The sequence below is a fragment of the Seriola dumerili genome, unplaced genomic scaffold (genome assembly GCF_002260705.1).
Source record: "Seriola dumerili isolate Sdu_G_001 unplaced genomic scaffold, Sdu_1.0 BDQW01000149.1, whole genome shotgun sequence".
NCBI lineage: Eukaryota > Metazoa > Chordata > Actinopteri > Carangiformes > Carangidae > Seriola > Seriola dumerili.
The window spans coordinates 5,962,773-5,977,645 of record NW_019174404.1 but is presented as its reverse complement, the minus strand read 5'-3'; the positions used below and the strand labels follow the sequence as shown (position 1 = coordinate 5,977,645).

Sequence of the window (14,873 nt, the reverse complement as noted above, 5' to 3'; positions counted from 1 at the left end):
GTTTTTATGCCCCCAAGCCAACTGTAAAACCTGATGTGTGTTGAGTGTGTTAGTCTTAAGTTTGTGTTGTGTCCCACTGGATTTGAGGAAACTGGTCACCATGGGAACGGACTCTCACTCCAGGTGGTGTGTAATGGAATGTGGTCCCTCTGGGCACAGTTTGTGTGTGTGCGTGTGTGTGTGTGGCATACCTGGCTTTTTCTATTTCCAGTATTTTCCACTCAAATGTTCTTTGTGTGAAACAAAAGGACAGAGAGGATTGGTGTGGTTCATTTGGCACAAAGTAGTTAAAAACTTGACTTTAGTGTGTGTGTGTGTGTGTGTGTGTGTGTGTGTGTGTGTGTGTGTGAGTGTGTGTGAGGGAGAGAGAGGGAGGCAAAGAGAGAGAGTTGATTGTTGTTGTATGCCCTGCCCAGTGCTCACTTATAAACTCAATGCCCTCACTCAGTAGGGCATGAGCAGGCACAAGGAGGAAGGGAGGGAGGAAGAAATTGACTGGAAATAAAATGATAGAATGAAGGGAGGTAAATAAAGGTAGAGAGGCAGAAAGAAGAAAGAGGGATAGAGTGAGAGAATCAGACGCTGCATGTCTGGTCGTGTCTACTGCCATGCATTCCGGGCGAGGCCACTTCCTCCAATGCGATGACCCCAGCCACCCCTGCGCCGCTGACTTGGTCTGGCCTGCCAGCTCCGGGGAAGGCTGCATTTGCCGCTGGGACTGGCCCACTTAGGGCAACGCAGGGGTGGGTGGATGGGTGGGAGGGAGGGAGAGATGGGGTGTGGGGTGAAAAAAGTGGGCAAAAACTCTCACTGGAGAATACTGCGTCTGTATGTACGACTGTGTGAAAGTGGATGTGTGTGTGTGAACAGCAGCTGTGTAGAGGCGAGTGCTTGCAGAATTTTCCAGAGATCGAGACGGCGAGAGAGAGAGAAAGAAAGAAAGAAAGAGAGCTTTTCCAGGGATGAAATTCTTGGCTCCCTTGAAGCTCAGGGTACAGCTGGAGCACCTCTCCCTCCCTCCACCCTTGTTCCCTCCTCCTTTCCCTCTCTTTACGACCTCTTTCACTTCCTCCCTTGCTTCCCTCTGTGTTTTTATCTTGTAGTATTTTTTTTTTTTGTATTTCAGTCTCACCCCCATAACTCCAACTGAAGTTTTGATGATTTGCTGGCTTTTTTTGTAAAACTAAATTAAACTTCATCATAACACTCGAGGGCCCTTTAAAAAATGTTGAATCCTCTCCACATGTTGTTCATGCTGCTTTTCAGATTCGATTCGGTTAGATTGAATGAAGCTTTATTGATCACATGGGGCTGTTGTAGCTGCAAGTGGTGATGGGATACATCAAAGAAGAGGAGGATTTCAAACAGAATAAAGCACAGGGGTCCCCCTGCACTGCTTCATAGGTTACACATGTGATTGTTTACATCATGTGTGTTTCACAGGGAAGCCCCCTCTTTTTTTTCTTTCTTTTGCTCTGATCTGATTGGATGGGCGGAAGTGTGTGTCAGTCAATGGGCTGGCCCAACCTGGGAGGTCGAGGAATGGTCGGAGGCACTGGTAGAGTTAGTTTGCCTTACAGATACTCCTCCATATTTCTCTCCTTATTGCATATACACACAATCTCCACCATATCTTCACTGTTTAAGGCTTGTCTGATCACTCAACAGCCAACACACACACACACATACATACACACACACACATACACACACACACACACACACACACACACACACACACACACACACACACACACACACACACACACACACACAAACAGTGGAATTCAGAGTTGGGGAGTCGGGGGAAAGTCCCTGCTAATCTAGGACTTCCAGTCTTGCCTTCTTCATTTCCACTGACATTCACACAACTCTCTTCTCTTCTCTTCTTGTTCTTCTCTTCTCTTCTCTTCTCTCTTCTCTTCTTGTTTTTCTCTTCTCTTCTCTTCTTGTTCTTCTCTTCTTGTTCTTCTCTTCACTTCTCTTCTTGTTCTTCTTCTTCTTCATCTCCCTACGCACACTTTCTCTGCTCTTTGTGGTGGACACAAACTCGGTGCTGTTCAGACTGTGACTCATCTAGCAGGAATGCCCCACATTAACATGTGGAGAGATAGACGGAGGAAAGTGAGGGGAGGATGGGAGAGGAGAAGAGGGGAGAGGAGCACAGCTGGGTACAAACATAGCAAGTTGTGCACAGAGGGGAAAAACTGAGTAAAAATGACTAAAAGCGTTGCTGTTCCTTTAGTGGGTCAAGGTTTGAGAATTAGTTTTGTCCTGAGGATTCAAGGGAGTGAGAGAAAGAGAAGGGAGCAAGGGAGGGAGAGCAGGAAATGATTATTAGACTCTGGGTTTGTTTACACACCAACAGCTGTTGCACTTCATTGCTCTCTCTCTCTTTCTCTCTTTTTTTTCTCACTCTCTCTCTCCTTCTAGACATGTACAGTTGATTAGGGAATGGATACAATGAGTCATCAGTGTCTGGACTGTGTATATCTGTGCGTGTGCATGTGCATGCTTGCACATGTATGTCAGGAGTGCGCATGCATGTTTGTACGTGCGCATGAATTGCAAGCATGATAAGTGAAGTATGCCGCTCCATGCATTGTGTGTCGCATGGTTACCAATCCCAAAACAATTATGTCTGCAAGCCCCGAGAATAGCCTCATGTGATAATACTGGAAAAGAGCTAGCAAGGGTTTGCGTGTGTGTGTGTGTGTGTGTGTGTCTGTGTGTGTGTGTGTGTGTGTTTGCATGTTCAGAGTTGTTATGATTTGCAGCTGCATTAATGTGTGTGTGTCCCATTTCGTTGAATGTTGTTTGTGCCAAGGTGACCATGATTTCTGACAGTCTAAACTATTCAAATGTCAGTTTGTTCCACAAGTCAAGTGTGTGTGAACAACTTTGTGTGAGGGTGTGTGTGTGTGTGTGTGTGTCCAAGTCAACATGACATCTTAAGAGGTTATGCACATATGCTCAGGTGTTAATCTGGGGTGCTCTGCTGTTTTGAAATGTTTGTCTTGGTGTATGTGAACCTTGTACGTGTGTGTGTGTGTGTGTATGTGTGTGTGTGTGTGTGTGTGTGTGTGTGTGTACATGTCGGGATCCTGAGAACAAAGCACGGCTGGGCTCGGTGTCCCTCCAGACGTTACGTTGCTCTCCTCTGGAGCAAACCCAGCAGCAGAAGTAGGTCGGCCGACAGCACCCCTCCTCTGGGTGGGGGAGAACCAGAGAGAGATCAGGGCTGGGTGGAGGTATAGGCTGGCACCCAGGCTACATGCTGAACACTGAACAGATCTGGGCTTGTATGCTTGAGGGCCGTTTACACTGTGATCATGGCTGGATAAGATGTAGATGTTAACATCATATTCTAAGAAGTTTAACCCTTTGAAATAAGTTGGGAAAATATATTTTTTTCCCCTAAAATGAAATTTAGGGGATTTTGGTCGTTTAGAGGAAACTGTTCAAGAAAGATCTTTCTATAATTTTATAACCCGGAATGTGTTATGTTTTTTCCATAAAATGTGTGTATCATATTTGTGTTAAACACTTAAAGCACTACCGCTGTCAGGGCCAGTTGTTCCTTGTACAAAAACATACTTGAGCACATTTGGGACTCACATGGATAAATAAAGGGGTTACATAAGATAACCTGAAATGAATTTCCAAATTCAATTTTCTACTTCTTTTAAAGTTTCAAAGATGCCAAAGGTTATTTAGGAGCGGCGCAGACCTGGAGAAACTGGCAGCTCCACTTTTGAATAGAAATCAATGAATCAATCTATCAATCACACACACACACACAAATGCTTCAAATAGCTGAAAACACTGTGTAGATTGTGTTTACTCCGAAATGAATATAAAAATGACACCTGCTGTTTTGAAATGATTGATTGCACAGGAATATAATAATGTCACACATTCAGCTGACAAAGTGTCACTTGTCGCATGTATTGACTGAATGTCAAGACGTAATGTATGCTGAATGACAAGTATATGACGTGAGCTGCAGGTTAGTGGTTTTTTTTTTTTTTTTTTCCTTCAGTGGTAATTTTCTTCAGAGAAGCGCAGGAATCAGAGGAAGGTTCTAATGGGATTTAATCCACTCGCTAACCAGGGACAGAGATCGCAACCACTGCTACTGCCTCTGGGCAAACAACCAGAGATGGAGCTGAAGACTTAAGTGCACAAGTCTGGCAGTTCTGTTTGGCAGCAAACCATCAGACCCCATACAGCATTTGGCTTGGAGCGGCGATTTTGCACAAACAGTGGTTGGAAACCTTTCTCCACTGTTGTTGCAAAAGGCTCATTATGTTAGTTTTTTTTTTTTTTTTTCATAATCTATATGGAGGAGCGCGCTCTTAACTTGAAATATGAGCCTGAGCCAGTGGGCTAGTAAAATACAACGCTGGCTTTACAAGCCTCATAGTGTTGTTTCTTCTTCGGCTCTTTAACATACTGATGTAAGAGGGCGGTGACGTCATCATGACATTGATAGTTTCATCATGAGGCATAACTTTCTCCTTGTTCTCTTATGATGCTGTTATGCAACCTGGAGCTTGGAGGCTAAAGGCTGAGGGGCACACTCGTCCAGAGGAATGTGCTTAGACATACCTGCGCGCACACACACACACACATGCGCATTATGTACATACAGTAAGAATCCAATGTTTAAATATAGCAACTCTCTGTCTTATGATTTACATTCCTCAGCAAATCAGCAGCCCACTCACATTACGGATTATAGCACAGAACGCAGAGTCAGGATCGGACGTGTGTTTCTTTACGCATATGTGTGCTGGATAAACATCCACCACATCAGCTGTGTGTGCATGTGTGTGTGTATGCATGTGCCAGTGTCTGCATGACTCTGCAGAGTGTCAGTGCGGTTGCTGAGGGCAGGGCAACGCAGGAAGTCCTGACTTCCTCCTCCATCACTGAACCTCACCCTGCCCACGGGAAAAATGTCCGCCGGGCTTGACTCACCGGAGATGGACCAGAGGTCCACAAACTAGAGCTCTCTAGTTTGTGTGTGTGTGTGTGTGTGTGTGTGTGTGTGTGTGTGTGTGTGTGTGTGTGTGTGTTTTTGTGCGCGTCTGTGCATGTAGCATCACATGTTTCACACCGCTCCGGGATGAGTATATACAGCACACTGTGCTATTTTAAAGTTGTCTCCCACATTTCCTGCTATGGCAGACTCTCTCTCTCTTCCCCCTCCATCTCTCTTTTTTTTTTTTTATACTCTCTCCCTTTTTCACTACACTTCCCATCATGCTCCACATTTCATCCCCCTCTTTCTGTGTCTCCTTTTCTCTCCCACAGCTTCTAGTAGCTATATCAGTAGACTGAAAGATCTATGGGGATTTGTTTCATTTTTATATCTTAGATATGACAATAGGCCATGCTCTCTACTGTGTGTGTGTGTGTGTGTGTGTGTGTGTGTGTGTGTGTGTGTGTGTGTGTGTGTGTGTGTGTGTGTGTGTGTGTGTGTGTGTGTGTGTGTGTGTGTATATTGGCCAGGCAGTAGAGGAAGCTGTCGTGGGAGTGTCTTGCTCTTGGATCTCCGAGGACAGATAACATTACCCTGCTGATGCTTACATAACTTCCAGGCAACGCCACGTCACAACTGACCCAGACACACATAACATGCACAGATGCGTGCACAGACACACACACACACACATGTTCTGGAATACAAATTCCCATCTAGATCAGACAGCTGCCTCCGTGGGGCTCTGATATAGGATATACAAAAATTGTGTGTGTCAGTTGGTGTGTGTGTGTTGTACTTTTTAAGTTTTTTTCTTCTGTCTGTTTAGTAACGCTATGTGTTTTTTGTTTTTTTTTTTTGTCTGTGTGTTTTTGGGAAATCCATCTCAATCTAGTTGTTTTGTATGTAGGTCAGCTCACAAACAGGCTCCTTTGGTCTGACACCAACACCACACACACACATGCACACATGCTTTCCCAAGAGGGTCTGTGTTTCCTTTCAATGTGGTGACCACATGTGCAGGGCTGAAATGAAGGGAAAGAGAGAAAGTGTTTGCTTCAGTCTGATAGACTGAACACAAACTGATACACACACACACACACAATAGGCCTTCAATGCACACTCTCGCTGTCAGCACAGTTGATTGATAGCTGCATGATCGACAAGTGTGCGTTTATGCTGTGTGCACAGGTTGTGTGTGCATTATTACGGATGTAAGTAATTGGGCGTGTGTGAGGCCAAGACTCTTTGTGTGTCTGAGTGTGTGTCTTGTGCTTTGGGGGCCCAGTCGCAGCTGTCTTTGACAGCTGTATCATGGGAAACATCTGATGAAACGTTGCGTCATCTCCTCTGTTTGTGAATGTGTGTGAATGTATGTATGTATGTACGCGCAGCTGGACACTTCAGCATAGTAGATTTTCATGCTCATCTTAAATTTCGTCTATATGTGTGTGTGTGGTAAAGTGTAAGACAGGATGTTTACCATGAACCATAACATCTGTGTATAATTCAACAAAAACTAAACTTTCTGAGGTGAGACTGTGTGTGTGTGTGTGTGTGTGTGTGTGTGTATATATGTGCGTGGAGACCTTGCTGTCCTTTCCGTTGCCAATAAGCTTGGGTTCATTGTGGCTCTGCAATTTACTCATGTGTTTTTCTCTTTTTCACATTTCATGGGAATTTATTTTCTGATTTCAAGTTGTGACGCTTTATGCTCATGACAACCCCCCCCCCCCCCCGGATTTTGTCATCATTCCTGTGGTTGGCTTGGGTGCTTCAGCTGTGGCTCGCAAATAAATACGTGCACACGTCACTGACCCCCAGATGAATGCATATCTGACCACAGACCTCAGATTTATTCCAGTGACCTTTTGCAGCAGGATTGTTTTGTAGCAGACGTGGTTCTGAACAACTCTCGTGTGCTGTGCTTAAACAGATAACAGAAGTGAGAGCGAACCCCTATCATTACAATAAGGCACCGAAATTTCAAGGCGATACATGCATTAATTGAACACTGGTAATCTATCACCCCACAAACACTGATCACTACTTGTCTCAACACAAGCTGAGCCACGTGTTAGGAATTTGCTGGAAATCCTGTGGACTGAACATGTTGGAGCTTCACATGTGAGACAGTCCAAATCAAAATACTACTTTTTCATTTGTTTTTTTAACAAGCAAAAACATATTTCAACATCGCAGAGTCTAACATCAGGCCAAAGACTCCACCAATGCCCCGTTCTGCACACACTCACCACATACCTGCTCAAGTTAACTCTGCCTACTCTTCCTCAGTATGTTATCTTCATCAGCCTCTTAAGCATGATATATGAAAAAAAAACGCAACACGCAAAAACACGCAAAAACAAGATTGGTATTCATTTCTAAGTCAAAATAAAAAAAAAAAGAATAATGTGACATATTTTGGAGATATACTGTGTGCAACAAAAAAAACCCATTTTGAATTCACTGTTATTAATAAGTTTAAGTCAAAATTGCTAATGTTGATAATTTATCATTAAAAATAAAAAACAGCAGAATTTTGTAAAAAGATGACACAATATAATATTGTCATCCTGATATAATATCACTGCAGATACATGATATATATTATAAATAAATAAATAAATTTTATTTATACATGCAGGCAGTGTCTGGTAGGGCGACAGGTGTCCTCCACTTTGTGACCAATACTTCAGGCTTTATGGGATATGCGGTCTTAACACTTAAACTGCTAATCATCCCATCTGAGGTCTCATTAATTTTGGCAGCAAGTTATCGGTTTTAAGTAGGAGTATGGTGAAAATGAACTATTTATCTGGATACCCCCCTGGATGCCTCTGAAAAGGGCCAAACTACACACGCCGATGCCCCTCAGTGGCTCAGTATTAGTGCAGTGATGTCACCCCACCTGCAGGGGGTCATAATTGATCTCTGACCCCGACCTCTCCGGCGGTCGGAAGCGGAAGAAGCAACAGACGGAGGATGAGAAGCGGCGGAGGAGAGAGGAGGGCAGTGCAGTGGGTTAGCTCTGTTGTCTGGGATTCCTGCAGGATTAGGCAGAGGAAGTCGTGACTCTATTTGCGGTACTTAAAGGGCAAAGCGGGAGGAAAGACCAGGAGAGTGACGTTACCACAGTGTGGATGGGGGACCACACTGACTTCTATGTGCACGTGCACACAGGCACACACGGACACAATTACAACCACTCGAACACACATGTACAACCGCTTGATTATCCTGAGCTTTTCTAAATGGCAGTCAGTCTAATACTATATGACTTTCAGCAGTGTGTGTGTGTGTGTGTGTGTGTGTGTGTGAGAAGGGTTTCAGGACAAAGAGTGTCTTGTATTTTGGGGAGGGGTTGGGGGGTAGTTGGGCCTGTTGGGTCCAGTCCTGGGGGCCAGGGATGGGAATGTTCACTGTGCATGTGTGTGTGTGTGTGTTTATGTGTGTGTGTGAGCAGAGGAATGCTGCTGTTTGCTGAGTGAAGAGCACAGAGGCAGCAGAGACTGTCCAAACACACGTCTATTTGCCAAGAGTGTGTGTGTGTGTGTGAGGGAGGGCAACTGAGATACTGAGAGAGAGCGTCTATTTGAGACTCTGTGTGAGCAAGAGGGAAAGTGTGCTATGAGCAGTGATGGAAAGAGGTTTAGAGGAGCTCTGTGTGTGTGTGTGTGTGTGTGTGTGTGTGTGTGTGTGTGTGTGTGTGTGTGTGTGAGAGAGAGTGAGAGAGTGTGAGTGTGTTCTCCCCATGCTGTGACCTTCTACTCAATGAGGACTTTCATATCCCTCATAGTCTCCATGGTAGGGGAGCAGACAGGACTGAAAGAGGTCTGTCTCTTCATACCTGTGACTTACTCAGTACACACACACACACACACACACAAGCCTACACTGTGCAGACTTTGCTCAGGTTGTGTTTATGTGTGCGTGGTAGCGTGTATTTACTGTACTCTCACCTATTTGTCTGGCTGATGAGAGGTCAGGAAAGTGGGACGGATGGAAGGAAAGAGGGGATGGTTTATTGAGAGGGTGATGGAGAGAGGGAGAGAATGACTTGGGGAATAGGGAAAGGATGAACCGAGGGAGGGAGGGAGGGAGGGAGGGATTAGGTGAGTAATACGTGAAATGAAAGGAGGAAGTGAAGGATGTGAGTAATAGGTGAAGGGACAGAAAGAGGGAGGCTCTTGTAGGAGGAATTCCTGAAAATGAGGACGGAAGGATGGAGAAAGCAGGATGAAGGAGAGAAGCTGGAAGGGATGAAAATAGGAGTTAAAGGGTCAGTTCACTTAAATTACAGAAGAAGAAAAAAAGAAAACCTCTTCTCAGCTATACCACTGGATGTTTTATAATTTGGGTGAAATGACCCTTTAAAGGAGGAGACCAGGTTTAAGACTTTGACTGGTGTCTACACGGACAGAAATTATTAGTGTTCCTTCATGTGTTCTGAGGCAGTGAGGGCGTGTGTGTGTGTGTGTGTGTGTGTGTGTGTGTGTGTGTGTGTGTGTGTGTGTGTGTGTGTCTGGCTGTCTGTCTGTCTGTCTGTGTCTGTGTGTGTGCTGCGCAGCATGATTTATTCTGAGGCCAGGTCTGCCTCCAGCTGTCCCAACGGGGTCCCAATGACTTTACCAGCCGCAGACCTCCATCACANGGGTGTTTGGTGGGGGGGGGTAGTTGTGGACAGTGGAAAAGTCAACATCATTATCAATCTGCTAATTCTATTAGATTCCCTTGCTTCTCCTTCAGGGCAGAGGTTTTTCTTTCTCGGTGAGCAGGCATGTGCCTTCGTGTGTGTCGTTCATGCGTCTGTCGTGCCTGCCAGATATAAGAGGGGCTTACATTTGGATTTGCTTCTTGAGGTCGTGCAGGTGGGTTCTGACGGGAACAAAGTCTCCCTTTTTAAAGCAACTGAGGGTTATTTCATTAGTGCATCCATACAGCAGGACAACTTGTGAACAAAATATCCGAGGATAAAAGGAACTCAGATAATATTTCCGTGATATAATAAACACAGTCTTCAACCTTACTCTATTAATTAACCTTTCGTTGACCCTTTGGTGTTAACATACATGTTAATTCACAGGAATAAGGGCCACTGTGTCGCCCTTCCCTTCCCTTCAGCGTGTGTGTGTGGCTGTGTTTGTATCCCTGTGTGTGTCCTGTTGATCGACATAATGTAAATGAGGATTTGCCTGGTTAAGTAAATAAATAAATCTTCCCTCCTCCCTTTTTAGGTCCTGCTGAGGTTCCCATGATGTCCCCAAATGGGTCAATCCCCCCCATCCACGTCCCCCCGGGATACATCTCACAGGTTAGTTTGTGTGTTTTCCTCGGCCTGATACTCTCAGACAGTTCTTATGCTTTTCATGTTTTAGTGTTGGGCTGGGAGTCAGACACGGAGGGAGACCAACACGAGTGTGCGACTGCATTCAATTAGCCAGTGAATGAGTCAGTTTTCTAGGGGAAAAAAAAGGTCTCTGAAGCTGTCATGTGATCTAGTATTGACTCTTAAAATCAGATTTTTCTCATTAAAAAGTCTAAAAAACGTGTCATGATTTACCACATTGTCACAGGACAAAACTATTTAGTATTTATTTAATTGGCTGCATACTGATGCTTGTTTCTGGAAAATTCCTGAAATTGCATCAAGGAAATGAAATCAAAATGATGTATTTACAGCCAAAAAAGAAAAATGGTTGCACTGCAAAGATGAAGAAAATTCAAGGAAGATGACTGATGGACTCTGAGCTGTTAGACTCGTACAGTGTTTATGTTAGATGAGCCACTATCACAAGTGGGTCAAGTGGGTTTTTATTAAAGAATGGCGAGCATTAATATGATGGAAGTCAGGCCATCTGTGGAGCGCTTGTCCCCATCAGACTACACAGAGAGCATGCATCAGGCATTACACCGGTCTTAGCCATTGTAGTCTAAAAAGAGAATTGTCCAAGGAAGCCTCCTCCGCCAACAGAGCACCGAGCAGGAATGTGCTGAATTGTGGGAGTTAGGGGGTATTTGTTTCTCTCACTTTTTTTCATATATGTGTGTGTGTGTGTGTGTGTGTGTGTGTGTGTGTGTGTGTGTGTGTGTTCTCTCTCAGATGTCCTCGCAAGGGTAGAAACATGAGGATGTGAGGATTTGATCTTTGTCTTTTGAAATTTTGAATTGGCTAAACGTTATGGATTGGTTAAAGGTTAGTGGTGTGGGAGTGGGAGGTCAGTGAACACAACACAAGTCAATGGATTGTCCTCACTAGCGTAGGGTTACAAATACAGCTGTGGTGTGCGTTTGGTGGTGGGATTGTGCTCCTGTGCCAATGGTAGTCAGGTCATTGGCTCAACGTAGGTGTGTGTTTGTGTTTGTGTGTGTGTCTGTGTGTATATGTGTGTGTTAGTAGGAACTGGGCCAAGTGTGAGCGGGAAACACTGTCATTCTTACATAAACAAGCCTGATAGAGGAGACAGGCACTGGGTGGGTAGTTTTGTTTTTTTTTTTGTTTTTTTTGGGGGGGGGGGCAGCTCAGAGAAGGGATGGATGGAGAAAGAGCACTACCATGATGGAAGGTGGTGCATTGATAGATGGATTTTGCACATGTGTGTGTATGTGTGTGTCTGTGGTTTTAGTTTCCTCAGTGGTTTGTGCTGATGGCTGCATTGTGATCGCGGCTGTTTTTGTGTGTGTATGTGTATGTGTGTGTGTGTGTGTGTTTGTAGGTCCCCTCCAGTTTGTATTATTTGGTGTGTGGGTGTGTGTGTAAGCTTGCCAGTAAATGTTGTGTGGGTTTGTAGGTCGGGTCCACATGTACTCATGCAGCGGGGACTTTGCCCCTGTTTTCCTGTAAACACTCTGTTTTTCCCCCGCTGCAGCAGATGAGGGGTAGATAGGGGGCCTCCCCTTCCTCTTCCTCCTCCTCCTCCTCCTCTTCTCCCCCTCTCTTGGTTTTTCTCACTCGGATTAGTTCTGTAACCCTCTTCCTCCCCTCCTGACCCTCTTTAATACTCTCGCTTCTTTCTCCCTGTCTGTCGTATTCTGGCACCGAGTCTGTTGCCTCTCAGGGTGTGTGGGGGTTTTGGGGTAGTGTTATTTAGTGTGTGTGTGTGTGTGTGTCTGTCTGTGTGTCTGTTTTGTTGTTGTTGTTAGGGACCAGCAGATGACTTCCCCTCTCTGCAGGGAGTGTGTGTTTGCTCTCTGCTTGGAATGCAGGCCTGTGAAAGTGTCTGAATAGTTGGGGTGTGTGTGTGTGTCTGTGTGTGTCTGTGTGTGTGTGTGTGTGTGTGTGTGTGTGTGTCTGTCTGTGTGTCTGTTTTGTTGTTGTTGTTAGGGACCAGCAGATGACTTCCCCTCTCTGCAGGGAGTGTGTGTTTGCTCTCTGCTTGGAATGCAGGCCTGTGAAAGTGTCTGAATAGTTGGGGTGTGTGTGTGTGTCTGTGTGTGTCTGTGTGTGTCCGTGTGTGTGTGTGTCCCAGTTCAGGAATGTGAAAGTGAATACATGTATGGGATCTATGTTAATTTGAGGCAGGTCTTTGAAACTTGTTGTTATTGAAATCTGCAGACCATCTGATGACAACATTGCAACGCTTGTTTTCACAGCTTTAAGGGACAAAGCATCCTGTCAGCACAATGTCTCACTTGTTCATTAAATTGCCTGATGAATTTCTTTATTAAATATCCACCATTTGACAGACAGGGCACCTGCTCTTACAAAAAAGAAAGAAAAATGGACAGCAAAATACTCTTTAGATGATTCTATTCAACTAAGATGTTTAAAATATCCTTTAAACAAAGTACACTGTAGGAATTTTAAAGGAAGAGTCTGACAATTTTGGAATTATGTTTCACTTTCTTACTTAAAGTTAGATAAGAAGATTTATGCCTTGAGCAAGAAAGTGAATAAATGTATTTTTCAAAATGTCAAACTATTCTTTTAAGGCATTTAATGCACATAAAACCCTCCATATGAGGCCTCACATGAATTGTGGGTACTTCGGTTCATTCCGTTTGGAGCTGTCAGTGAACTGTGATTTATTTATTTATTTATTTATTTTATTCCTCTCACCCATTGCCTTTGTTCTCTCTCCTCTCCCACAGGTGCTGGAGGATACCACAGGGGTCCGCCGGGTGGTGGTGACCCCCCAGTCTCCAGAGTGTTACCCTCCCTCCTACTCTCCAGCCCTGTCCCCCACACACCACCTGCCCCCCTACCTGGCTCACCCTCACTTCATCCCCAACTCTCACTCTTTCTACCCCCCTGTCAGCCCAGGAGAGCTGCCCCCCCACCAGTACTACCAGCACCACCTTCCCCCGATGTATGGCGATCCAGGTACTGACATGCTGACTGGGCTTTGTGGCAACTGCCAAAGAATGAGGGTTTTTTTTTTTTATATGGAATTAAGAATTCAATTATAGTCCAACTTAAAAAATATGCTTTGCACAGATTTTTTTTTTGTCTGACATTAATCTTCTCCTCTCCTCTCCTCTCCTCTCCTCTCCTCTCCTCTCCTCTCCTCTCCTGCAGAAATCATCCCAGTTTATGGGATGTCTAACTACATAGGCAGAGAGGAGACGTACAGTAAGCCACAGCCCAAAAAGATAAAAGAACAGAGACAATTAGAGCGACAGAACCGACTCAACTCCCCTCCCTCCACTCTCTATAAGGGCAGCCTGGGGCCAGCACACAACGGATACAGGTGACCATCCTGACGACACTCAAGACTGGGTTGCCGTCTTGATTTTTTTAAACTTATATTTTATATCTTGATAAATCCAGCATTTTTTTTTTTTTTTTTTGATATTGACAATGTGATCATATCATTATGTTTTGAGAGCACCATCCAAATCTGCCCACCGGGCTGTGTGTTACACGTTTACATGCTAACTTTTGAGCTGCCTGTGAAACTTTAACAGTAGCAAGAAAAACAATTGGAAACCCTCAGTACTGTATTTAAAAGTATGAAATATTCATAAAAACTCTTTTGGTTACTGGGGTACATTTGAATAAAAAACAAAAAAAACATGAAACAAGGTTTTTTACAGTGTTATTTGTTATTCACATTCACAAATGTTGATTTTACATGTTGGGATTGGAAATACCGAAGAGAAATTTAAGAGTAGTTTGTTTGAATGTCAGTAATAACAAGTTCTTCCTGGGACACAGATGTTTCCAACGTCAAAAAAATTGCATGAATTATTATTTTTCTTCTTCGTGAATAACAGCAAATTCTGTTGAAATTTCATTTGTGATTCAGCAACAAATCACACGCCCCACTGCTCGGGTCAGTGGGGTCAGGGGGAGGCGTCGGCAGCCCGGGAGGGAAGAAGCCAGAGAGACGACTCCGCAGCAGTCCACGAAACAGCGAACCGGAGACGCACACACAAGGTGGGACGCACAACAAACGCAGGAAAGTTGGACAGAGAGACTGGCACACACTCACGACGGCTCACAGCGGGCTTTTATGTTTTGCTTTCTAGAGAGCAGACTTTGATTTGGTTGCTTTTGACTTTTAGCATGAAACACCTCCGGTCAATAAGTCAGAACTCAGAACACTCGCAGTTGGACACAAACCTGCGCCGCAGACACACGAACACAGGGATAAATGCGTAAGGGAAAAATCAAAGGAGCAGACTGCCATTTGCGTTCTTCTATTTTCGCTTTTAAAATCGCACTCCAAAGCCGACAGCAGACCTCCATTACTGCGGGGGCCTTTTTATTTCCCAAATAGAGGATATCTCAACGTACGACACAACCAGCTCATATCTCTCTGTGGAAGAATAACTGCTACCCTCTCTGACCTCCCTCTCTCTGTGTCTGTGTGACTGGCTTTGTCCTCTTCGATCTCAGTGCACCCCCCAACCCCCGCTCCCCCACCCTCCACTAGTGAGACCC

General features: G+C 44.7%; 1 protein-coding gene across 1 annotated transcript in view; it reads left to right on the top strand.

The window, feature by feature from the left end:
- The window catches only part of fndc3b (fibronectin type III domain containing 3B), a 93,312-nt gene that overhangs the window by 35,586 nt on the left and 42,853 nt on the right, over window positions 1–14,873 (top strand). Inside the window, exons 4-7 of the mRNA XM_022750392.1 lie at window positions 10,225–10,301; window positions 13,079–13,310; window positions 13,506–13,677; window positions 14,236–14,366. Coding sequence (XP_022606113.1) covers window positions 10,225–10,301; window positions 13,079–13,310; window positions 13,506–13,677; window positions 14,236–14,366 — 612 coding nt within the window. The remainder of the gene's footprint in view (window positions 1–10,224; window positions 10,302–13,078; window positions 13,311–13,505; window positions 13,678–14,235; window positions 14,367–14,873) is intronic.